This window comes from Agelaius phoeniceus, chromosome 7 (assembly GCF_051311805.1).
Source record: "Agelaius phoeniceus isolate bAgePho1 chromosome 7, bAgePho1.hap1, whole genome shotgun sequence".
In the NCBI taxonomy this organism is placed as follows: Eukaryota; Metazoa; Chordata; class Aves; order Passeriformes; family Icteridae; genus Agelaius; species Agelaius phoeniceus.
Window position 1 is genome coordinate 34,551,063 of NC_135271.1, and position 26,556 is coordinate 34,577,618.

The following is a 26,556-nucleotide window of genomic DNA, read 5'->3' on the forward strand; positions in this document are numbered from 1 at the left end:
TTACTCTTCTAGTGATAATTAAAGCAAACAAAGAATTGATCTAGTAGAGGAACTTCCTGGTCAACTTACCTTTCATTTTCACAGGTGATATTTCAAAGCAAGAATCATCTGTCTGCTTCCTGTCTAGGTATTCTTACCTGGCCCAAGGTTTACTCTCGGTGCACTCTGTCTCTCTTTCAGGACCTCTCTTAGGCTCCTGCTCTCAATTTTTTTTCCTTGTCTGTTTTTTGTTGTTGTTTATTTTGCTACTTTCTTTTCCTTCTCTGCTCTCTCCAGACAATCCAGGGAGATCTAATAGATCTCTTAATAATCTAATAGATTCCTAATAATTTGCAGAAACTTAGCTATTTTATTAAGGAAAGGATTAATTCAGATAGTCTTTGGCAGCCACCTCACTCAGAGGCAGGCACTTAGCCTCCAACCGCGCTATTCTTGCCAGGACCTATATAAAATATTACCTCACAAGCAAGTGGGGAACTGATAATATCAAACAGAATTTGTAAGTTTTATGTAGGCTGTATTACTAATTCTCTCTACACTTCAAAGTTTGATATCTTGAATCCAAGAATAAGTGTTTGCTAATTGCCAGCTGTTCAGCTGGCTGGTCCTTAGTTTGAGACACTGCTGGTGGCTGAAGCACTGCCACCGAGCCCTGGGCTTTGAAGTGTTGCTGTTACCAAGGGCCAGTAGCCCATAGGAGCTACAAGGTGACCTTCTACACTGAAAGAGAAAGCACTGGGTTTTGGGGAGCTGCAAGACTGTAGATATAGTAACAATCTTAAAGGACACACACACAAATGTCAGTCAGACCCAGGGAAGAAGGATATTTGAGTGGCATATTACAGGAGGATGTTTTTCTTAGCAAGGGCAAACACTTTTGCTTGATTCCACTTCTTTTTGACCTTATGTAATTACATAGAGTGTTCTCACAGAGTTGTGTCTTCACAAACTGAGGGAACATAATCTAATCAATGCTTTTTTCATGCCACATAGAATTGCTGTAGTTGAGCAAGTGCTTTACAAAGGGCACTCTGAGGCATAGAGAGCAGTTGAAGGAGATTTAGGAATGTTGTTGTAAATAGAAATGTTAAGATACAGTTCCACAACAGCCTAAACTGGGATAAATTTGGCCTAACATATTCTCACCTTTCCTGCCAGTTCTGCCTTGAATCTGGACTGAGTAGCCACAGGGTTTAAGGGACAAAGCCAGATGAAAACCAGCCCTCCACCCTCCCCACAGAAGGTGATTGGGTTTTGGTTGGATCAGTTTGAGACACGGCGTGTTTGGACACGAGTGATGACTAGTGAGAGCAAAGGGGTGGGAACACAAGGGCAGAGCAAAGGTGGTTCTGATGTAATCCAGAGTGAGTTGCTATTCAAACTACCCATAGTCTGTGTAAATACTAGTAAAATTGAATGTGCCTGGGAATATTTCCAGGCACTAGAATGAGATTGTCTATGCTATTAGACTGTTAAAATGCTCCCTGGCATTAATTTGACCTCTTCCAATCTACACTCACTGCAAACAATTTCTGGGCACAATTTGGTTGCTAGAATGGTCCCAATAGGTACTTTGCAATCATAAACTCAAGTCTTTCTGTGCCAGTTGGCCTCAATGCCCAGGAATGTTTCAGGCATGTTGAATTTAACTAATACAGACCCATCCCTACTTTGACTATTGCAAATCCTTATGAAAAGACAGGACTCGTCTTGAAAAAATTATTTTTAAAACAGACAATAGCAGAGCATAAAAGATGGGAGGACATGAAACCCGGAAATAAGGAATTTTATTTCCTTTTAATAAGGTGGTAAGAAATAGGTATTTTGTGTTCATTTCAGGCTGGGAAGGTGGAGTAGAGATAGCAATAACTTGTTATGCAGTTGTTTCTGTGCTGCAGAATATCTGGCCACTTATTGGGCAGAGTTAAGGCTGACATGATTCTTTTTTCAAGTCAGTTGCTGTACTGGGAATAAAATTATTCCCCATTTTATATATTAAAAAAATCTACAACTGCAGCATTTCCCTTTCAGTTTGGAATGTTAATAAAATCAATGTACCTGATATCTTGAAGTACTGAAGCAAAGTCCTCAGTTTTAATCTGTGATTAGTTTGGGGTTTTTTTCCTTCACAATTCCCTGTATGAGATTCCCTCCATATCAGGATATCTGAAAACTGGGATTTTTTTCTTTCCTCCAGGTATACTCACTTGGCAATCTTAATGATCCATCTCCCCTTGGGGCACAATTAAAGGTGTTATTTTGAAGGAGCTTTAGAAGGGCTGTTGCACAGCGCAAACATGGTCTCTGGGCTGGGTTGCTCTAGGACCCAGAGTGACTGGGACGGACAGAAATCCTCACCTGAATGAATTTTCCCCGTATGCCTTATAAGGAGTCCAGGAAAACAAGGAAGTGATAACCATGTTCACGTTACTGTGTGCACAGCTTGTCCTCTCTACCTGCCCAGGTAGTTCTTGTTTTCACTTTTGTTCATGGTCCGTCCCGCTGGGGTTGAAGTTTCCTCGCGATCCGGTGTATGTGACATCTGAAAACATACCCTCCAGGAATGCATGGGGTTTACGACATTCTACCTTTATGCAGACCATAATTAACAAGCTATTATTTTTTGTCATGCAGCCAGCACTGAAAACGAATGGGGATTGAATTGCTTTGCCTCTGTTTCCTATTTCTGCAAAGAAATAACTATGTGCAAGGTAAGGCTCAGGGGCAGGGAGATCAATTTCAAAACCATTTTGCATTGTTTCTTGCTTGAAGTTGACACAAAATAGCTTTCTGCCTTCTGTATTTAAAATCTTTCCTTTCTATTTAATGACCTTTATGTGACAGGCTGCTGTAGGGCTGCATTGCCATTTCATCTACAATTTGGTGGTTATTACATAGCACAACAGGTTTGAAAGAGACAGACATTTGAGCAATTTTGTTTTCATTAATCACAGTTTGATCTGCTAAGAATCTTTCCTATTATACATATGGCTGAGTGTTCCTCTGGTAGTTACACAATGGACAAAAATCATATCAAGTATCTACAGAGCTGAGTGAAGCAATATTAAGCATACAGAGTGAGCATAAATCTGTTCTTTTAATATCCCTGTGTATATGGGAAATGACTTACCTACCCCATACCAGAAACACACGTAACATTCTATCAGGTGCACTGGAGGGAACATGTTCTAAGTGAATGCCACCCATAAAGCACGCAAAAGGAGGTATGTTAATTGCCAGCAATTCTGAGGTTTTAATCTTTATTGGAGAGTTAATCTTTTACCAATAGAACTACTGTTAAGAAGAAATTTTATCAGTAATCCTAAATATGGCTAAATATGTGCATTTTTCACCACCCACATTCTCTAAATGACAAGTTTCTTCATAAATTGAATGATTCAGCATAATATTAACAGCCTTTTATCTTCTTGGATTTAAATTCAGGGACCTGTTCTCAGGAAAGCACAGTGACTTGTGAAGATTGTTTGCTTTCCGGACCACACTGCGCTTGGTGTTTGCAAGAGGTAGAGTGATAAAAAAAAATTTTCAAAGTAAGACTTGAAGTCTTTGTAGTCACTCTGAGTGGTGATGAAGTATTGACTTAATTGGGTCAGCCTAGGGTTTTGTAATGCATGCAGTGCTTAGTGAAGCCTTCCTGGGGAGCAGAAGTGGAATTTAATCTACTCTACATGATCTGTTATTCATAGTATGGGTTTTAGGATGTTTGTTTGTTTGATTGATTGTTTTCTTGTTTGAAAAAAACACAAAAACATCAATCTTCCAAATCTAAGGCAGAAATAGGGGGGGTCTCAGGTCATCAGCCCCAGGGCTGGCTCACCCCCATCACTGATGGTGAAGCACCAGACACAAAGTCAGAAACCAGACTGTGTCTTCCAGATTATGTGCCAAGCCAGACAGCGTAAAAAGAAGGTTTACAGGTATGAACACTGTAAAAGTTTGCAGATGTAAAACTTCCATCTAGGAATTATTAATCTGTGATTGATTCTAAGTGTTACAATAATGTTGGCTTTATAATTCATATGACATAGATGTGTTTTTGGTAAAACATTAGACTTAAAAAATATATCTGGATTTGTTTCCTATACCTTTATTTCAGATTTTCAGTGCCACCCTAAGGAAGTGACTTCACATTTCTGCTTTTAAAACTTTCTCCTATAAATGGTGCTAAATAATATCTCCCCAGTTCGCAGTAAATACTCTAGCTCTTAGTTCATTAGCATTAACTAGATAGTCAGCTATTGCAACAAAAACTTGACAGAAATATTAGAGAAATAAAGTCTTTTTCATTTTTGTTTCTGGATTGTACCTTTGCTGCTAATAGTTTTTGTTGGCTTTGGGAACAGCAATATGACACAGCATTGGACTAAAATACTCTTTATGAAATAGCTCAGCAAGAAAAAACTGCATGTTTTAAAAAAAAATTCTAAAAAAACGTCTTTTGCCATTTGCAAAATATATTACCATGGAGGTAAAAAAGACCCCACATTAGTGTGTTTGCAGTAGTTTTTATATCTGCACTATAAAACAGGATTTTGTTGAAATTGGATCACATAATTTTTACTACTGCCATGTATTTTCAGGGAAAAAAGAGCCCAATATAATTTATTGATTTAAAAACCCCCAAAACCAAACCAAACAAAACTGTGGAACTATTGAAAACATCACTGTAGTAAACATGATTTTTCTTCTTTGTTCATAAGCTGATTCATTTCTTTGTTAAAAAACAGCAGATCAAGCGTGCAAAAGGCAGAGGAGCTTTGGTGTGAGAGCAAGCAAAACCACCTCCAAGGAAACTGTTTCCTGTAGGATAGGAATATACTTTGTAATTGTATTATTTGAAATATGAGGTTGTCTCTTCACACATTTTGAAAAGTTACAAACTGTGTAACTGAAGGAGACGACATGGATCTCCCTGTGAAAGGTTTATAATGGTACACGTAATTTATGTAAAAGCAGTGGGTGAGAGTTTTGCCTGAGCAAAGACATCAGGTTCAGTCTGGAGAATAATGAACCACTGTTCCCAGCAGATGCCTCAACACTTCCACCAAAATATATAAGATCCCAGACAATTTTCAGGCATGAAGGGTGATATTTTGGTGGGAAAATGGTCATAGTTCTGTTTTTAATAGGTTTAAAGTAAATTTGTTTTGTTTTGCATGGAAAGTTTTTCAGTGACTGAGAATATTTGTGGCTTAATGGCTGATCGATGGGTTACTTTCTCAGACCTAGGAGAAAAGAGCAGATGCATGGTATGGGCCCATGAATCTCTGCCAGGAACTGAATGTTTCAGAGCTGATTCTGCCAGGCATTGCCCAGGCTTTGGTCAAAAGGGCTTGCAGGCCAGAGCAGTTTCCAGGACACACCTGACTGATTTTGAGAATCTTAACTATAGACATAGCTCTGGGAAATGGTAATAAGGCACAGAAGCCTCTTTGTAAAAGTAACCATTAACTTCACCACCATGTGAGGTTAGTACCCACCCTGTAGGCAGTGCTGTGGAAAGGAATGCATATCAATGCTCTGAATTGAGTAATGACAATAAACTGTGAGATATCCAATTGATATCTGTAGGCTTTTGATTTCCTCTGGCTGGTAGAAGGTCAAGGAGGATGCTGGGCCAAATTTAGGTGTGGGTATGCTGAGAGCACCACTGGTGCTGAGGAACAGTGGGGACAGGCTGTGGTCACTGCTGGGCACCAGGCAGAGGAACAAGGACTTGATGCCTGCTTCAGTAAACAGGTTAAATGAGAGCTGAGGAGAAAGTGTAGGTCAGAAAAAAAGAACTAGCAAACACTGGGTACCCACAATCTGTTTGTCACAAGTTGTCCAGGAGTTTATTATCAGCAAGACTTCTTCTTTTATTGAATGATGTGCTTCAATCTGCAGTTCTAAACTGTATAGGAAACACTCATGAATTTGTGGCATAATCCTGTGACAGAAAAACCAGTGGCTCAGAGGGGCTTTGTGTTATCATTCCCAGTACTGTGAGAAACCAAATGCAGTGAGTGGCACAATTCCCATTTCCCAACAATAGAGCAGTTTCTCCCAGGATAACAAGTTGGTGTAAGTTACATTAATTATACACCTGTGTGACATGACCCATGAAGGGCAAATTTGGGTTTCTGTGCCACCTATATCTAGTTCTGCACTAGTTTGCACAAACTTGCGCCTTTGTTTCCATTCCCTGAGTTGGACTGACCTTTTGTGGGGCAGGTGCTGGTGGCTAGTCAGTAAAAACATTTAACTCATCCCTCCTTCTCCTGTTTGCATTAGAATTACACAGACTCATCTGGAATTCATGGGAGGTGTGATACCCTGGAAAATCTTTTGTCCAAAGGATGCCAGCTGAATTTGATTGAGTTTCCCATTTCAGAAGTAGAAATTCACAAAAATGATCCCCTAACTGCATCATCCCAGAAAAACAGTTCTGATGTCACACAGATTTCTCCCCAGAAATTAACTCTGAGGCTGCGACCAGGTAAGTCACAGATCATAGGTTAATTTCAGGCAGTGTGATAAACTGAAGCTTCTTGGGTTGAAAAAGCTCAAAAATATCTTGACAGAATAAAGATGAAAACCTGTGTTGAGTCCAAAATTATCTGTTGACTCATCGCATGAAAACTAGGTTCAGCTGCGTTCAGAATATTTTCAGAAGTGCTGGGTACATCATAAAAAAAAGGATATATATTTTTAGTTCCTCTCTTCTCTTGCCAGTGAGGTGGCAGGGAGAGAATGAAAACCCCTGGCTCCTGCCCAGCTGAGCTCCCGTGCCTCTCCCCTGCTGGTCTGGCAGAGTATCTCAGAGCCAACATAAAATCTTGCTTTGAGGATTTACAAGATACCAGTGGCATTTATGGTAGCATTCCAGAACTACCTTGGGGTCCCTCAGATTTGAATTTTTCCTGGAGAAAATTTGGAACAAAAAAAAGTAAGAGACATTCAGTTAGGTCAGGTCATAGTGTTGGAACTGAGAATAAAATCTCTGTATACACTTTGACATTGTTTAAAATTTTAAAGGATATGATAGGACCCCAAAGTGCTACCTCTAGTTTTAATTAGCTTCATAGCTAAATTTTCTAAAGCTGCATACTGCTGAAGAGATGTTTTCATACTTTTTCAAATTATAGCAATCAGTTTTTCAAATTATAGCAATCAGTTTTAATTCTGTGGTTATGGCATTACTGAAGAACTGTTTAAAAAAACCCCAAACATTAGAACTACTTTTAATTTTTCAGACCCTTGTTTGAGATTTTTTTGTTGACAGACAATCTTTGAAATATTTTTGTTAATGCTACTGTTGCTTTAAAATACCAGATAATTGTCACCATACTGAAGTTTATGAAGAAATTGGGATTGCTCATGTTTTCTGCACAGAAATGCTGATATGTGTCTCACTTTCCCCTGACCTTAATAGGACATGAAGAAACAATACAGATCAAGGTTCGCCAGACTGAAGATTATCCAATTGATCTCTACTACCTCATGGATCTTTCAGCCTCCATGGATGATGATCTGAACACAATCAAAGAACTGGGTTCAACTCTTTCCAAAGAGATGTCAAAACTGACAAGCAACTTTAGACTGGGGTTTGGATCTTTTGTTGAAAAACCAGTTTCACCATTTATCAAAACTACAGCTGCAGAAATAAACAACCCTTGCAGGTAGGCAGGGAAAATCCCAACATCTGTTTGCATGCCAACACTGTCATAATCTTTAGGCTAAAATAATTTCAGCAGCTTCACTGCTGATAATTTCAGCAGCTTCACTGGAAACTCTCCCCTCCTCCAGCTGTAAATGAGTCAGTTTGTGGAACAAGATTTGGTTCTTTTAGTTTCACCTTCTGATGATCCTTCTGTTGAGTCTTAAGTTATTAGGATAGAGGAATCTAGTAGTGAGTCTGCTTTAGCTTTTGCTGCTAGTTACAAATGTGTTTAATATGTTAACAAAAAGCTATGTGGTATGCAGTTTTGTATTTTTCTTTAATTTCTTTAATTTTCTAGAATATATATAAAAGAATTTTATGAATTACACTAAGGAGTTGCGAACTCAAACCCAACATGGAATACCAGTTTCATTTAGCCATCAATGCTGTTCTCCTGGTTTTTTTCCCTCCCCTTAAGGTCTAGCAATCTCCCCAGCCCCTGGCTGGCATAGCCCTTAGCTAACCTGTGTAGGGGAGAACTGGGCTCTGCAACCTGGAGCAGGACTGCAGCACCTTGGTGGTTGTCTCTGAGTGCCATTAAGGAGCTACAGATCCCAATATTCTTCCAAAGATGAGATCAAGGCACAGCACGAGGCATGGCAAAGGCTGCACGTTGAGAACTGGCTCAATTGCTCTGCTCCAGGAAGCATTTCCCAGCCTTTCTGCAGATTTTTTCCATTGCCCAAGACACTGAACGCTCTTTAATTATCGTAGGTTTTTCACTAATTCTTCTCAGGCAGAGACAAGAGACAGAAGACCAAAACTAATCCAGGCAGCCCTCTGAAGCAGCCATTCCAGTGATTTTTCACTCTCTATTATCCATAAGCTGTCTCACTTTTCTTGCAGAAGTGTACCCTACGAGTGCTTACCCACCTTTGGATATAAAAATGTTTTGCCACTAACAAATGATGCTGAAAAATTCAACGAAATTGTGAAAGGACAGCGAATTTCTGCTAATATAGACACTCCAGAGGGAGGATTTGATGCAATTATGCAGGCAGCTGTTTGCAAGGTAATTGTAACTTCTACATATATTATTCCATATATTATCTCTTCTAGTATTATATGCTGGTATTTCAAAGTGACAGATTATTTTTTGAAAATTACTAACACAATCCAAGAGCTTCATTAAATTTGTGTGAAAATACTTTTGGCTGTACAAGTAAAACATGCATATTGCAATATTTTAGTCTAAGTTTCCTTTTAATTGCCAGGGACAAATAAGCCCAAATATCAGTATAATTACTGTGTCTGTTTTTCTGTTTCAATATTTTTTATTAACTATGTTTAGAGTAGTAAGCAGATTGACATGAACATGGCCAACCCATGTTATTAAACACAGGGATGGGGAAACAAAATGTTAGCCAAAGACAATGGAATGAAAATCATCTCTTAGGAGATGTGTTGTCTTTGATACTTCCTTGAGAATGATGCTATTCATTCATTTTGAGATGCTGTTCTCCAAATATTTTGCTGTTTTTCCATGTCGTGATGCAATATATCTTGCTAAACTGATGTGTTTAAAATGACAGGAAAAAATTGGCTGGAGGAATGATTCTCTACATTTGCTGGTGTTTGTGAGTGATGCTGATTCCCATTTTGGGATGGACAGTAAACTGGCAGGGATTGTTATTCCTAATGATGGGAACTGTCATTTGGACCACAATAATGAATATTCCATGTCAACTGTTCAGGTAATTACCTACAAATTTTGTACACTCTCACATTCTGGAAATTTAAAGACTAAGACAAGCAACAGTGAATTACAGTTTTAGCACTGAAATGTGTAAAAGCTAGGGAATCCAGATATTTCATGTAATCTATTTTATTTGTAACTGCATGTTTCAGTAAAGAGAGAACAGTGTGTTTCTATGGAATCAGGATAGATTATAACTAAGAAAAGGGAAAGAAAAAATACAATTTCTACAACAAGAAAGCCCATGGAATTAGACTAAATAGTATTTCCTTCTGCAGGGAAAGCAAGATTTGCATTAATTGTGTTCCCTGAAAGGGTGTGAATTCAGGACCAGTTCAGGAATTTGCAGGACACTATTACTGTATGAGAACTTGTGAGTTTAAGATTCAGCATTCAAAAATACTGAATATATACTCTATAGTGTTCATTGTAGGACAAATACCATTGGTGCAGTGCAGTTCTTTGGATTAAATAAGTATATATAACACAGATGCTACTGAGCCAAAGCCCCCACTATGGAATCTGGCTCTGTACTTTTCACAGAGGGGGTTCCTTAGAAACAACATCAGGAAATTATATGTACTATCTTTTATTTTGTATATGTGTTTTCCTAATTAAAGTTTATACTACACAGAGAACAAAGTGCTCATTATGATCACTTGAATGTGTCTTTCATGGGAGACAGGAACTGGAAGCACATGAGAAACAGATTTATGTGCCTCTCTTTTGTTTGTTTGCAGGAGTATCCAACAATTGGACAATTAATTGACAAACTTGTGCAAAACAATGTACTATTAATTTTTGCTGTAACAAATGAGCAAGTTCACATATATGAGGTGAGCAATCTAAAATGATCAACTTTGCAATGTTTGTTTTAAAGTTCACCTTTTTTCACAGCTGACACAGTAATTCTAGTACTAAGGACTGAATTCTAAAAGATATTTATGTGATAAAAATAACTAGGAAATTGTGTATCAGAGGAAAGCTCTTCTGCTTAAGTGCTTCTTCATGTATTGATTTTGGTATTCTAAGGTAACTTTTAAATCAGATTTCAAGCTGAATCACACTAATCCTTTAAGTCAAGGATTGACAAACTATGCATTGCTAAACTATTCAGTATCATCATTATGATTAGCCTTTTGTATTTTATAAGGCTAGAGGAGAGCTGAACCTTTTCTCACTTTTATAAAGAATATACCTGAAACATGCAGTTATCTTCACATACTAAAAGAGATTCTAGATAAGAGTTCATAGTGGGTAATAAGGAGTTTTGCAGCCTAAGCTTGGCTGCCTGGCTATACCCTGCTGTGTGAAAGGGGACAAGCAGAGAGAAATTGCTTGCCCAAATTTATTCAGGTTGGTTGAGAGGAAGCCAGTAAGGATGATTCTGCTGATAGAATAAGACCAGCTTTCTGAAGGAGAAGCCTTTGCAAAACATTCTGTATTATCACCAGAAGTACAGTAATGAGGAGAGTGCTCCTCTGCTGTGATTGCCATGTGGAAGATAGGAAAAAAAGAGGGGAGGAAAAGAGAGAGCAGCTGAGTCCTTGAGATAGTCACCAGTAGGTTTTCTATTTCTATCCTCTGTGTAACCCAGGGAAGACCCCCCAAGTACTTCTGCAACTGATTCTAGGGGTGGAGTTGTTTTGAGTAATTCTGATGCTCCAGCTGTTTAACAAAAGTAACAAGAGTCACAAACTGCATAAACTGATTCTCAGATTACAGCCTTGACAAGGGAAGTAACACTCTCTGTCTTGAAGCACTGACTGCCTTGCATTTTTGAAGACTGTATTGAGTACTGAGCTGTATCATAAACATTTAGATTGATAACAGTAGAAGTCAACCACTTATAAATGCAGTGGCTTCAACTATTTCTTAATAGAGATCCAATTAATGACAGCTAAAACATTTTTCCTTATAGGTATTTTTTTAATAGGTGCTTCATTAATAGGGGCTGTTATAGGAAGGTAGTTGAGAAATACCTGTTTGATTTACAGAGCCTTTTTTTGTCCAAAGAAATATTTCTCTTGCTGATGGCACTGTGGTTTACCTTGGAAATTGCTTGTGGTCACCCTTGAAGCTGACCACCAGCATTCTTATCAAGATGTTTCCATTTCAGTATTCCTGTGTCAGTATCAAGGTTACCAAGAGGAACCCTTTGGTAACAGGGAACACTAAACAAGGGCTTATAGCTAACACAAAATACAAATCATGGTTAACCCAGCTAGGGAATGGTTTGCTCTTGTTGCTTTCTTTGTTAGAAAAAAGGAGGTACAACTGCCTTCTCTTTTACAGGGTGTATAATAATCCCACTGAATATAATCTGCCTGCTGATTTTGTCTTTTAATACTGCTTTCTTCCACTAATGGAATATTTATTATATATTATATATTATTATATATTCACTAATTCCACTAATGGATAGCTATACTTGTTATGGTCTGCTTTTTGTCCTGTAGGTGATGTGGAAAATCAGTCAAAGCAAGTACAAAAATCATACACAAGTGTCACAGTGCAGTTTTTCCAAACAGCAACTACCTTTTGAAGGGTCTATGTAGGGTGTAAACAGAGGGAAATAAATGAACACACTGACAAGTGTTCATCTCTGTGATGCAAATGTGTAATATAAAGGTAAATAACCCGTATCTATGCTTAACAATGTAAAAAGAACAAAGCAAGACAATGAGAATTATTCTTGTGGTAAGGTCCCTGCTCAGGTAGCCTGGAGTGGTGGCAGAGGACTCTAAAAGTTTTGGTATTTCACTTCTCTTGAAAAGCTTCAGTGGTGGAGATTCTGTAGTCTCCCTCAAAAACCCCTTCCATTTATCCTTTGAGGTGGAAAATTCTCCCCAAATATCTTATCTCAAACCTACTTGAACTCAGCTTTTAATTACATCAGATACCAATACTGACTGTGACTATTTATAATTGAGTTCTCAGGGACAAGCTTACATTAAAATTACTGTGAGGACTTAAAAAGCACCTCTTTAAATAGACTTGATAGATTCCATTAGTCTTAAGTGCAGTGTTCAGACTGTCAAATATATATTTTGTATTTCTAGCCCTGCATAATCCCCAACAATTTAGCCAAAAATAATTCAGTCATGTAATATTCTTGATCCCCTTTGACTGAATTTTCAGTTTATGCACTTACATGTATATTATTATCTAACACAAATCTTAGGGGTGCACAAGCACAGAACACCTATGCTTGTAACAGAGCTGGTGTTGCTTTTGAACCTTTCATGCACCTAAAAAGCTACAGCACATAACCTCAAGAGATTATTTAGATCTGATGCAAGAGAAGAGAGAAACTTCTTGACATTGAACCCTGATAATTGGAGATTATTTTTTTAAAGGATTTTTTTTTTTAAAAAGGTATTTTATAAAAACATTCATCTATGTCTAACTTCTAGCATCATTAGTCTCAGCTGAGTCTTGTCCATGCATCAGGGGATGTTTTCATTCTATAAAAACTATTCACTCAAAAAGCATCTGTGAATATGGCAATAATAATTATATTTTAACAAAGCCTACTTTGGTACAAAAGAAAACACTGGTCTTTAAGCTTTCATGAAGTAGTTGCCACTATTGCTGTTATTATTTGTTTTCAAGAAAATTCTTTAAAAATGTGTTCAAACTTAGATAAGGAAAAGACTCCATCTTTAGTCCTGACTAAGCAGCATTTCTTTTGAAACAAAAATTGCTCTTTTTTGGAGGAATTATTTAATTTTATATCACAGGAGAAATAGGTTGAAAATTAGGGTTTCAGGCTGTATTGCACTGCTGAAAATTGAACTAAAAAACTCTCCACATTCATACAGAACTTGAAATTATTTTTATATATTTGGCATGGCACACTATGATGAAAATTCTTCTATCATTTACACTGCTAAAATATAGACATAACCCCACTGAGCTCAAATATATAACTGTCAAATTTATTTTACATGAATCAGAGTATCCCTATAAAATAGCAGTTCACCTTTTAATGAATATTTGCCAAAGGACTAAATTCCATCATAACCTTTGGATATTTAGCAATAGCAGTACCCCAAAAGCATCTGTCTGCCTCACTTTGGCAATGGTTGAACAGAAATATTTGCTAAGAAGTGAGGTTTAACCAATGGACTGGAGACACACGCTCAGCCTGGGCTTGAAATACCATCCTTGTATCACCATGCAGAAAATTTTTGTTCCTAGAGGAGAGATCAACCAAAGTGTTCAGAGCAGCACATCCCTGCTGTTTGTTTTGCATACCACAGATTAAAGGGGACTGTATTTTAAATTCCAGGTTTGTAATCTTTTCTCTCAGAAGGTCCACATGTACCAAACACAGAGTTTCAATATTCCAAGAATACTTGAGAGGGTACTAATCACAGGAGGAGTCAGGAATGCAAAGTTGCCAGCTGTAACATAAAATGCAGTTAATCCCACTGATTTACAATAGCACTAGAAATCTAATGAATGATAACTATTCCATACATAATACATAAAATAATCACAGAGCTTTTGGAGATATGAAGGTTAAGAAGGATATAAGAGTATCAAATTACCCATGTTTATTAATAGTTCTCTGGATATTTTCCTTTTATTTAAAATAACAGCATTGATATGATAATGTGTAAAGGAAAACCGGTGCTACACTGCTTTTTTAAAAAGATGAACACCTTGTTTTCCAAAGGCATGGTTTAAAGCAAGGGAAGTTCACATAGTTAACAATCAGGCAAGGCAAATTTTAATTCATGGTATTTAAAATCTAGATGTCAGATATCATGCTAGTGTCACAGTGCAATTTAATGCAAAAAGAAAAGAGAACTTTTCACTGAAATAAATTGCTAAACTGGCACTGTATTATTCACAGAAATTCAACATAAAATCCATCAGAGCCAGAGAGCACTGAGATATGTGTGCAAAGATAAAAAAGTGACTGCAGCTGCCGAATGTAGGGTCCAAGACTCTTGAGCTCTGCAACAACAGTAGAGCAGCTGAATCTGTTTCTGGATATTTTTATTAAAGAGAAATACAACTGTTGATAAAACATATCTTCCCTCTAAATTTGAAAAATCAGAGCTTGAAGGATACTATAGTATCAAACTTCCAATCACAGAGATGTGATTTAACAATATATGTTCAATGAATTTTAAATGAAACCGGCTCTTCTCCATCTGACTTTTTCATTAAGACACATGCAATGGAGAGTGCAAGAATTCTTAAAAATGTTATTGTTATTTATTTCACTTGGCTTCAATCTACTTGGTTTTGTTGTCAGTTCCTTCATTTTTGTTCATTTTTTGGTTTTTTTTTTGTTTTGTTGTTTTATTTTTTTTCCTTTGTTTTGTGTTTTTTGGGGTTTTGGGGTGGGGTTTTTTTGTTTTTTCTTTCTTTGGGTTTGGAGTTATTTTTAGATGGTAGCTCCTTGTCACCTAGACTTCTGTTGTGCTTTAAATTAATTTTTATATTTCCAGAATTATGCAAAGCTCATTCCTGGCGCTACTGTTGGACGACTACAGAAGGATTCTGGAAATATTCTCCAGCTGATCATTTCTGCATATCAGGTAAGATGGGTGCAATGCAGCTTCTTCCTTCATGTTTACATATTCAACTTTAGTTTGCAGTTTGGTAAAAAGATATGTCTTTGATTCCTTTTATGAAACTGAATGATTACGTCATTTTTTATGTTAGGTGCTGACCTTAACAGGAAAAGTGTTCACTCTGAGGATTAAGAAACCACAGAAACAAATTCCTATAACCTTCTGTCAATCCTTAGTTCTGCTGGAATGCTGAATTTATGTCATTGTGTCATCTGCATTGCCTTTTTCATATTCCTGTATTTTATACCTACTCTTAATGCTTCTTTAATATTCAGGTCTCTCAGTTCCACATCTCAATGGGGACTCAAGTCTCTTCCTGTTGGTAGTTGCCACCAGAGCAGACAAACAATTGCTTTGCAGGAATATCTGGGGAAAAAAAACACTCTTCTATGCTCAGTGCTCTTCTCTGCTTTAGCAATTTGATGCTGCCTCTGTGAGGCTGTTTTGGGGTTTTCAAGAACAATATAGGAGCCAACATGGGTTTGTTTAGGTAATGCCAGGACTTGAATGGGTTTGTTTAAGTAATACAAAGAAACACTTTAATTATGTCAGGAACATAAACACAGCACTGCTCTTCAGAGCTTTGTTTGTAAAATGCATCCTGGGTGCCAAGCTCTCTTCTGTCAGAGGAATGTTTTTAGGCAGTTGTACAGATCTTTGCGCAGATACATCAATTTACAAACACACTGATATTCCATAGATTACTCTGTTCCGTCTCAGCCCATTTTTATTAAAAACCTGCTCTACCAGTTGTCTACAATGACGAATAACCCTTTGCAAATAGCTTCTGTTTCTTTCCTTACTTTTTTTCCTGCTCTTCTTTCTATCACCTGAATAAGATCATCATCACTGTGCCAAAATTACTTTGGTCTTAGTGATAGGAAGGAAACCAAATTCTTCTAACTCTTATAAAAGCAATGAAGGCAATACAATTTCTGAATTACAACTTTTTAAAATGAAGTGCAAAATACTAGGAGTTTCTCCATTTTATGAAAAATTATAAAGGGAGAACTTCAGGGTTAATCTTGGGAGTATACAAATTTTAATAAATAAAGGTGAGGAAATTTTCTTATGAACAAAGTTATTGCTAAACTTTGAGTGGCAATAGCATTTCACTTCTGGATTCCAACCTGCTCCTAGTCACATCTGGTTTCTATCAGCATTTCTTCAAGCTGGCAGTCTAATGTATAGACACAGGTTCCTACTTTTAATTGCTGAAATATCATTTTGTTGTCAGTAAGTAATGGAAAAAACGCAAAAAAATTGTCCCAGTGCTGTGTCCTGGTGCTTTTACTGTAACATAAGTTGCCTCACTGGAATATTGAAAATGTAAGGAGTGAATCCTTGCCTCTTCTTCTTAGCATCTGCTTATGTTCCTATGGCCTATGATTTTTTCCCTACTCTCCTTTTTAATCCTGCTGATATTTTTGGCTTCTGTTGTCTTCTATGACAAGAGGGGGTTCAGTTCCACTGTCCCAAGGCACAATTTTCTTATGCCTATTTTAACTTACTTCTAATGCTTTAAATAATCACTGAGTCCACCTTAGCTCCCGAGTTGTAGGTTTCGGTGAATAATAGCTCTGCATTCACCTTATCTTGTGTCCTCATAATTTCATTATATTGTGTCACTGAGACACCTTCTACACACCAATCTTCTCTCCAAATTAGAGTCCCAGTCTTTTAAGTCTCTCCTTGGCGGCTCCATCCCCTTGGTAGCTTTATCTGGCCATCTGTTTACCCTCCCTGACTCTCATGAGTGCCTCCTGAGATGTGAAGCCCACAAGAGCTTGCAGTACACAGTGAGGGCACACTAAGGTTTATACAAAGGTGCAGTTATGTCCTCTGCCTTGTCTCCAGCCTCCTGGCTCTGTTGGCATTTTAGCTGCTGCATGCTTTGAGCAGAGCAGGCCCCAGAGCTGGCAGTGGTGACCACGATGCAGTTCCTGAGCTGTTTTGGCTGATCCTGTTCCCGTCTGTTCCACGGGAGGAGCTCTGAGCTCTGTGCTTGCTGCCCTGCAGCAGTGGCAGGGAGGTGACTGCAGGAAGGGTGCTCCTGCCTTTGGGCCATAACTTGTCACAACCTCATCCAGGCACAGCATGTCTGGACCACGCACCAGACATGGTGCAGAGCTGCACGTACTTTCTTAAAATCCCACATTTCTTTCATGATGTAAGAAGTGTGCAAGCAGCAACATGTCACACTCAAAATTTCCCAAAGTCCATTTTATTACACTTAACCTTAAAGGTTAATAATCTTATTGTTTTGTGATTGAAAAATTTTCCAAGCAGGAAGCACTAAATACCCCTTTATTTGACGGGAGTAAAGGTATCTGAATTTTTTTCAGCTGTGAAGAAGGAAATGACAGGAGACCTACAGTTGAAAATCACATGCAAAACAGAACTAATACTACTTTTGTTAGAAAGTTTTCATTATGCTCTCAGAAGTGTAATTCAATGTCCTGTGTCTCTCTTCTTCACTCACAAGAAAAGGAATAAATAACTTTTTGCTCCCTGGGAGTAGAGTTAGGCTAAATCTTTTAACACTTTTAAAGTCTTCTTGAGTGTTTACTTGCTGTGCAAACACAAGGTTTGCTAATGCCATTCACCATGTGTTGCCATATAAGAGCTTCAGAGAGGAAGTAAGTTAAGAAAGTCTGAGCTGTCAAAATATTTGTTGCAAGGAATTCTCATGTTCTTTCCAAGTATAGTTTATTTTCTTCTGTAAGCATATTTCTGCCTGCTTTGTTTAGCATTGAATTCTGCACATCTTTGTGTTGCAGAGCTGTAGGCCAAAATGCTTTGTGACAGATAGCAGGCCATTTGATTAAAGCCATTCCAAGAATTTAAAATTTCAGAAAAATTACCCTTTTTTCCCCAGTTTGTAATCCCTGCACTTACCCAAAAATGAGAACATAGAAATAATGTATTAGAAAGGACAGGTTACACGAGGGCACAAGTATTTAGCACTTCTTTGTCTGTTGTTCCATTCAAAAAATTTTTTGAACCACAAATGTTTCTCTATGAATGGCTTAAAGCTGCTATTTGCTATTTACTGTCTGCTATTTGTCCTCAAACTATGGCCAGACAGCTTAGTAGTTTTAAAGCATTAGAAGTGCTGACATATATTAGAATCTAAAAACCTTAAATTATCACAGTTTGTGTTCACTTTCAGTGCTGTAAGATGAATAATTTGATCTCTCACAACAGCAAGGGACATTCAAATGACCCAATACAGACTCCAGAATTCAAAGTATTACAATTTGGTGTTCAGCAGCATTTAATTTTCTCTCTGTTGCACTCTGCACCTTGTAATTTTGCAGCTAGTGAAGAGGGAGTACTGGTGATACATCCTGCAACATAAGCACATGCCCACAGTCATAGCTTTACCTAGAGATTTGCTGTTTTGGGTCCTTTTGGGAGAGCCCAGCTATGGCAAACAAATTATTATTGACAATTCTGCATTGTTTCAATAGTGACAAAAGCACCTACCTCCAAATCAAAGGGAAATGGAAATTTGGGCATATTCAAACTTACCAGCATTACAAAACTGATGCCCAGGGCACAATTTTACAACCCTAAGACAAATTTCCTAGGAATCCAGAACATGTACGCAGGACAGGGAGTTGTCTATGCAGGTTTTTACCTATTCTATTTTTACTTTGATTTACCCCACCAGACCTTTACTCCATTGAGTTATCCTGCTACCTTGAGTAGAATGACTCACTGAAGTAAGGTCAGCAAGTTCTCTGTGCTCTGATTGAAGGGCAGGGGGTATTTTGCAAGCAATTAAATTTCTATGAGCACAAAGCCAAGTCAGTGAGATGTTTTCTCAGCAGTTGCTGAGGTACTTTTGAAAAATTTCCACTTACTGGCTCCACAGAATAATGAAGTCATAGGGAATTTCCCTGTGGCCTGTGATAGGCTTTGGATTAAGGCTGTGCAAGCAAAGTTGCTATAAAACATTTAAAATAATTAAAATGTAGATACCTAGTACAAGCGATTTCAGAAAGACAGCCTGTGACTCACAAAATGGAAGTTTGATGAAGAAATTGATTTAAATAATGGGGATGTTGTTGAATACAGGTTAAAATAGCACAAACAGCTCATGAAGCAGGAATTTCCATTGTGAGAAGAAAGGAAGGGAGGGAGAAATATTGACACAGTTTGGCTAATCAGGAAAAGCCCAGACCTAGCAATGCAATCAGGGACGCAAATCCACTCCTCAGAAAGTCCAGACCTAAAACCTGCATCAGTCAGCAGAGTTATGAAAGGTGATTTAATAAAACATTGAATTTGTTCTCCTGGAAGGGCAGGAAATAAGCCCCGTGATAGCAGATATTAAAGTGATACCACCATTGCTTCCCACTGGGTCTGTCAGCATTTGCTTTATTTTGCTCGTTCCCCATTTTTCTTGCAATAGAGGGTTCTGTAAACAAAGTGCCAAAGCACGAGTGTGCTCCTGTGTAGGTCAGGATAAATTACAGTCCACGTTCCTCAGGCATGGAGCAGTGGCAGCACATGGCAGTGTTATCACTCCATTCATCTCACGTTTTTTTCCTTGAAGGAGCTGAGGTCTGAGGTTGAATTGGAGATCCTGGGAGAGACGGAAGGGCTCAATCTCTCCTTCACGGCCATCTGTAACAATGGGACCTTTTTTCCACATCAGAGGAAATGCTCTCATGTGAAAGTGGGAGATACAGTAAGTGAAGAATGTATTCTCCAAAGACATGAACTTCATATAATTTAGGACACCAAGGTAGAGTTTGCTCTTTATTAAACGATCTTCCTCCAGACAAGTCACCAAAAAGCAGGCAGTATCTATGACCCTCTTGCTCTTTCCTGTGCATGCACTTGCCGAGTACCCTGCAGAGTTCCCTGTGCTCCCAGCAGCCCCGTTCTCTCTTCCAGGTCTCTTTCAATGTGACTGTTAGTCTCTCTTCTTGTGAAAAAACCAGAAGACTTATCAAGATAAAACCTGTGGGCCTCAGCGACGTGCTGGAGATGGAAATTCATCCCCTCTGCAGCTGCGAGTGCCAGGCCAAGGCCGAGAAGCAGAGCCCGAAGTGCAGCCAAGGGAAAGGCTCCCTGGAGTGCGGGGTGTGTGTGTGCAGCCCTGGCTACGTGGGGCCGCGCTGCGAGTGCCACGAGAGCTCGCTCGGTGCCAGCTCCTGCCGGGGCCCAGCCGAGCTGAGCTCCTGCAGCGGCAGAGGCGACTGCTACTGCGGGCAGTGCCTGTGCCACCCGTCCCCCTACGGAAAGGTCTACGGGCCCCGCTGCGAGTGCAATGACTTCTCATGCGTCCGGCACCGCGGCCTGCAGTGCGCAGGTACAGCCCCTCATGGCTGCTGGGAGCATCCCTGCTTAGGCCTCTATGGCTCACCCTTGGCTGGTAGCTTGTCAATTTGTATTTTCATCATATACTCAGTTGCAGTCAATTCAGTTAAAAGAGTTACTGGTTATGAAAGGTCTTTAGACTTAAAATAGTCTCAGCTATGCCATTATAAATCGGAAGTATTTACAAATTAGGTCGTGCACTGTCAGGAGACAAGATCTGCACGGAGGGCTCCAGTAAAGAGAATGGAGCTGCACTGGCTTACAGCCAGGATCAGCAAAAATCTGATCCTCTGGCTTAAAACTGAAGATTTTGGGAGAGAAAGAAAGATGCTAGGAAGAAGAGTTGGAGAGAGCAAAATATTTTTTGTTAAAGAGAATAATTTTAAAGATCATCCTTCAGATTCTTTTTGAAATACCAGTGACTGATTTGAAGTATAATAAATGTTTTTCCAGGCAATGGTGACTGTGACTGTGGGGAATGCAGATGCCACAGTGGATGGACTGGTGAATACTGTAATTGCACAACTGATACCAGCACCTGCATTGCTGAGGATGGGACACTGTGCAGTGGGAGAGGCGAATGCATCTGTGGGACGTGTGCTTGCACCCATCCAGGGGCTTCAGGCCAAACGTGTGAAAAATGCCCTCTCTGCGGTGACCCCTGCAGTTCCAGATGGTAATGTGGTGGCTTTAAACCTCTGATGTTTATATCATCCAGGTATCTGTTTCCTACACAGCCTCAGCAGTGTGTTTACTGCCATGTCTATAGACTGGAGTTACAGTCCAGAACCCAAGAGCTTCTTTGTCCTTTGAGATGGGTAGTCACAACTCATACATCAACCATTCATGAGCATTACTCTTGTACAAAAGGACTTTATGTGAAACAATTAAGTCAGCACAGGTAAAACTTTACACTTCCACTGCTGTCCCTGGCTGTACAGCTAATCAGAATGGTGGCCTTATCTGACACTTATATGGCCTCACAGAAAAATTTGGCATTTGTATTACCATTCTCATAAATATGAATGAGTAAGGTCACGTTGTCCCCTCAAGCTTTGCGCCTTCCCAAATTCATAGTCCAAATTCAGTTAAGCTTGGCTGAATTAAAAAGGTGTAAATATAATAAACTGGATAATAGTTTGGGAATGAATAAATGGGTAGCTGTATGTCTTGTATAAGTTGATGAGAAATTGATTGTCAATGGTGAAATGTCTTCTGTCCACTGAGCATACGCAATTTATGTAGCTTCCCTGCTGTGATGCAAGGTGTCTGTTATGGTGCATGACAGGAAAAGCAACCAAAAATACTCAGGTTGTGAAGATGACCACTCTAAGTACCATTGCTCATGCTTGTATTACATGAGCTCTTGTAGGGCTGCAGTCCAAATGGAGCAGTCTTCAGCAGAAATTAAGCTAGAAGGTGGATTAGACTTCACAGAACATATGTTTTTAATGACCCTGGCTTTGCTTTTTGAGTGCTGAGCAGTTTAGGTTGCATGGTTCATGATGATGTCCTGTCTCCTTATTCAGAGTTGAGACCCATTTCTCTCCAACACCTGTATTTTCATACCTGTCACTGGAGTCTACAGTGTATCTGAGTGAAAAGCTATTCTGTGATGTGATTAATTCATTGATCTCTTTCTGTTAGTGCTAAATTTGCCCTTAGAAAACTGAGCCTCTCAGCATGTTCAAAGAGAATTTCTGCATGCAAGTGCTTTAAATAAAAAGGACAATGCTGCTGCTTTGCTCTGCCCAATTTGGCAAAGAATAAGAAATATAAAGTTACATGATAGGCATTACATTAACCCGTTTAAACATGTATATTGTATGCAGTGTTGGATCTTTTCTTTCTGTTTCAGTGTCTTCCCATGCTGAAACGCAGGGCACAAAAAGCCAAGAGAGAGAGAACACTGGGAATACCTGGGAGGGTAACTGAGAGAGCTGAAAGACCAGGTCAGAGGGGGTGGAGATCAATGGCAAGGCAGCTGAGAAAGAGAGTGTAGCATGAGAAACATGGTGAATATGACAAAACCACCACCAATACTGAATTTATCTCCATGAGATAGAGGCTATCCCATTACCCACTCACTTTTACTATTCACCATTTCCAGAGCAAGGGATAAGGTCACCTCCACTCCCAAAGATAAACTCAGCAGCCTCAGCTTATTCCCATGGATGTATGTAACTCAATACAACAGGAGATAGCCAGGGGTTTTTTTATGTTTTGTTGCAGTTCTCCTTTTTCCTTTTTCCTTTCCTTTTTCCACTCCTCTTCTCTCCCCTCTTCTCCTCTCCTTTCTTTCCCTAATGAAGTCAGTCCTTCAGGCTGCTTCTCAGAGTCTCAGCCACTCAATATGGCTGAAGCTATTTGTGGAAAAATTAGCAAACATGTTTTCCATCAGAAATATTCATATATGAATTCTGTTTGTTGTTTTATTTTCCATTTGTAAACCCTGGTTTTATTAAAATCCTCATTGAATTTACAGGAAGATTTCTAAAGGAATTTGTATAGATTCTGTTTTTAAATAGTATTTCACTCATTCCACCACTGAATAAAAAATAATTTTCCTGTAAGTTTCATTAGTATAAATAGGATCTAAGTAATTCCTGAGACAAGCAACCATATTCAAGAGACAACTGTTGAGACACCTGGAAAGTGTTTTAATGCATTATTCAATAGACTTGCAACAAAGGCAAACTCATAGTAGGTGCCTCAGCTTGATCTCTTTGAAGTCAATTTCAGATATTGTTCATCTGATAGGAATTCCTTCAGCTGGTATTTAGTGTGAGAATATTTGCTGTTCAGAATATTTATTTATTTTTTTAATTTTTGAAGAGGAACGTTGCATGTGAGTAATCCCATGTCTGATAGACCTACATGAATAATGTTGCCTGGGGTTCTGTCTGGTAGCTAACAAACTGGGAGAGAATAGAGGACAAGACAGAGCTTATCCACAGTACCTTTATTCAGGTGCGGGTTTTTTTCTTTGGTTTTGTTAGGATTTTTTTTTGGTGGCAGTACCTATCATATTCCTGAGAACTGTATCCATAGCAGAAGACCTTTTATTTAGCTGCTTTTTAAAATGCAGATGCACAGATGCTGGCTTTTGTATTGTTGCTTTGTGGCAGGCAGAGATTGATGAGCTGCTGAATTATTTTCCACAGGAGCTGTGTGGAATGTCACTTGGCTGCTGATGACAAGTCACTGGGAGATTGCAGTGAAAAATGCAAATTGGTTGATGCAACTGTCAGCATTGAAAAGGGTTGGTATACTCAATCTTCCTCTCCTGTGTGTGTGTGGGTGATTAGCAGGAGGTTCCACTTTCAGTAATTTTATATTTGAAAGTAGCCTTGTTTTTCTGCTGTGGAATTATATTATGGGTCATAAGGGAATTACTGTGTGTCTATGGCTCTTCTGAGGCAAGAAGAAAATGCAGAACTTGGCTGGTATAAGCCTTCCAGGTAATTAACTTGTTAGATCATGCCTGTTTTCTAAGTAGTTTATGCAGGAAAGTATAGAATTGAATAGATACCAATCCCTGCAAATCAGTGATATATTAAAGCTCCTGAGTTCAAGTTATGCCTGTACCATGAGTTCCAGCAGGGCTTCTTCAGCCTTACAAATACAAAACCTGACTCCTGTCTTTAGGCAGATTCTTGGTTACAGCTGGTGACTAAACACAGCCTTTAACCAGTGGCAAAGACATTTCTTGTGTTCTGAAAGGCTAAGAACATCTTTCAGCTGTTTGCTTTAATTCAAAAGTGCCTTTCATCAATGGAAATTTCTGGAATAGGAATTAATCTTGAGTAAAATAGTACTATCAGGAAAAAACCCAACAAACCCCACCATAATCAAAAAGAACCAAAACAAACCTTTAAAAAAAGGGCAATTTTTTTTCTGTAAAGCGAGGTGCCTGCTCAGCAGGCAGCCTGTATTTATTCTACTGCAATTCTACTCCCAACCCTATGGCACAAGCAATTGTTAAGTAAGGCAGGACATAGGCTAGTTATATCCACATCACAGATGTACCATAAGCATTAAACAAGACAAATGTAAGAATGAAGATGAATCCTCATTCATTCATGTGTGCATGTCGAAGGTTTGTATCTGCAAGCTCTTGGAAACCCATCCAGAGCTGTGTGCATGCAGAAATGTCACTGTGTACATCCTTCCAGCAAAGGTACACCTTTTGTTTTTGATGGCAATACTTCAGTATATATTTATAAATATAAAACTAGCTTTACAGGCTTAAAAGACATATAAGCACTTGTATTTTATGTCTTCAGTTAGTAAAGTTTTCATCCTTTATAAGATGGAAGATATTTGTAGCTAGGAATATAAAAAACATTATACTTTTAAATATAATGAATGCTAATCAAGAGCAAAAATGGCCTTTTATATGGTTCTGTTCACATACAGAGGTCACAGGAATACAAACATGGCAATATCATCTCTTATTCCTGCATATTTCCTTTTTTTCATATCCTGTGCTTCCCTGCATGGGACTGTCAGATACTTCTTTAGATTTAAAATTTATTTACAGCAGTTACTGCAACCTTCATGTTCCCATCCAGATGCCTCAAAAAAAAAAAAAAAAGAAAAGAAAAGAAGCAGCTGTTGCAAACTGTTTCATCTGAAATGCTTGGGTAGCCTCACCAAGAAGTCCTGAAAGAAAAAAATTAACCTTTAATATAATAGCTAAAATATAATAATAGAATAATAACTATTATCTGAACAAAACCCACCAATCTGAAAGTGGTATAAGTAGCACACCACATAATATTTAAGACATATTATTGAGCAACTTCATGGGGTAGTATACCTCTTTCTGGTTTATGTTTTAGTTTCTTTAATGCTTCAAGGCTTTTGGGGAAAGAAAAAAGTAAAAGCTCTAGGTTAAATAAAACACTAGCACTTCAAAAATTTTGTTTCTATTTGTACATGGATGTTGCAATACAATGACTGGAAGTGTGAAGCAACAAAAAAGCGTGGGCTTTACGTTTTCCTGTTTCCTGGGAGTGCCCATTTTAGGCTCTGAGTTGTGCCTTTCACCTCTCTGCTTTGGTTCTGGGTTTGCCAGGGGTTTCTTCTCCTGCTCCCCACCAGCAGGTGAGGTCAGCCCAGGGATCTGCCAGGACTTGGGGTGTCCAGCAGCTCTGTAGGTGCTGATGGCTCCACATCTCCTGGGCTTATCTCCACAGCAGGCACCACTTTCAAACTTCTATTTTTATTCACTTTTAATACTTGAACACTTAAATTAGGCTAATCACCCATTTGCCACATAGGTGTAGGAGTTCTTGTTGCTCTACTCACCAGGCAAGAGGAACCAAAATTCCTAAAAGGCATCTCCTGCCAGCACCCCAGCCACAGGGCACCAGGCTGCTCCTGCCACAAGCCCAGCAGGGACAGTTATGCTTTCCTTGGAGAACCTGAGTTTTTCCTACCCCATAGTGCTGACACCTCACAAATTCCCAGTGCAGCAGCAAAGTGGTTACTGGAGGCTGAATAAGCCTCTCTGTCAGCATAGCTCTGTTATGAGTCAGGGTGAGGTGAACTCTGCTCAAAAAAAGCATTTTGTTGAGCAAAAGGCAAACACAAAAGAGCATAATGACATTTAAATTTACAGTCAACATTTTTGTTGTTAAATCTTTTATAAATGTATCTGCTATGAAAGAGTATTTAAAGCTTTGAGTCTCCTGCTTGCCACTGTTACCTGATTTCTCCTCCAGTGTGACTCCAGTTATTTCAAATACAATTTAAATTGCCAGAATTAGGCTGCAGAAGAGTGTGAAAATTCACTACAGAATGTAGAAGATTACACAGATGTAAATTACAGGAATTTACCTACGTAGGCAAATTTTTATGCTGATGAACTGCAAAGAACATATGCAATGGTCTCTCTTTAGTGATCCCTCATTCTAAAAATAATATTAGAGAAATAAAAATGCTAACCATAAGCTGGATTTTGAATAGCTTGAACTGGCATTTTCGCTTTCATTTCTACATCATTGCACATAATCAGTATTCTGCTCCCCTTGCTTTCAAATTATGACATTAAACAAAAAATTACCATGTAAAAATAACTAATCTATGTGCAGTTACTGCCTTCTAGATGATATTTGGTATATGCTTGCAAGTTGTTCTCCATTTTCAGGATAGCTAACGACTATCCTTATCCTTTTTTTTCCTCTTGGTAAGCAAGTTAGTAT

The 26,556-nt window shown here is 38.7% G+C and overlaps 1 protein-coding gene across 1 annotated transcript in view; it reads left to right on the forward strand.

The window, feature by feature from the left end:
- The window catches only part of ITGB6 (integrin subunit beta 6), a 47,428-nt gene that overhangs the window by 15,824 nt on the left and 5,048 nt on the right, over window positions 1-26,556 (forward strand). Inside the window, exons 4-15 of the mRNA XM_054636352.2 lie at window positions 2,635-2,711; window positions 3,445-3,524; window positions 6,295-6,499; window positions 7,436-7,682; window positions 8,570-8,735; window positions 9,256-9,417; window positions 10,160-10,255; window positions 14,888-14,977; window positions 19,578-19,712; window positions 19,922-20,339; window positions 20,801-21,023; window positions 23,512-23,609. Of these exons, the coding sequence (XP_054492327.1) occupies window positions 2,651-2,711; window positions 3,445-3,524; window positions 6,295-6,499; window positions 7,436-7,682; window positions 8,570-8,735; window positions 9,256-9,417; window positions 10,160-10,255; window positions 14,888-14,977; window positions 19,578-19,712; window positions 19,922-20,339; window positions 20,801-21,023; window positions 23,512-23,609 (1,981 nt within the window). The 5' untranslated portion in view covers window positions 2,635-2,650. The remainder of the gene's footprint in view (window positions 1-2,634; window positions 2,712-3,444; window positions 3,525-6,294; window positions 6,500-7,435; window positions 7,683-8,569; window positions 8,736-9,255; window positions 9,418-10,159; window positions 10,256-14,887; window positions 14,978-19,577; window positions 19,713-19,921; window positions 20,340-20,800; window positions 21,024-23,511; window positions 23,610-26,556) is intronic.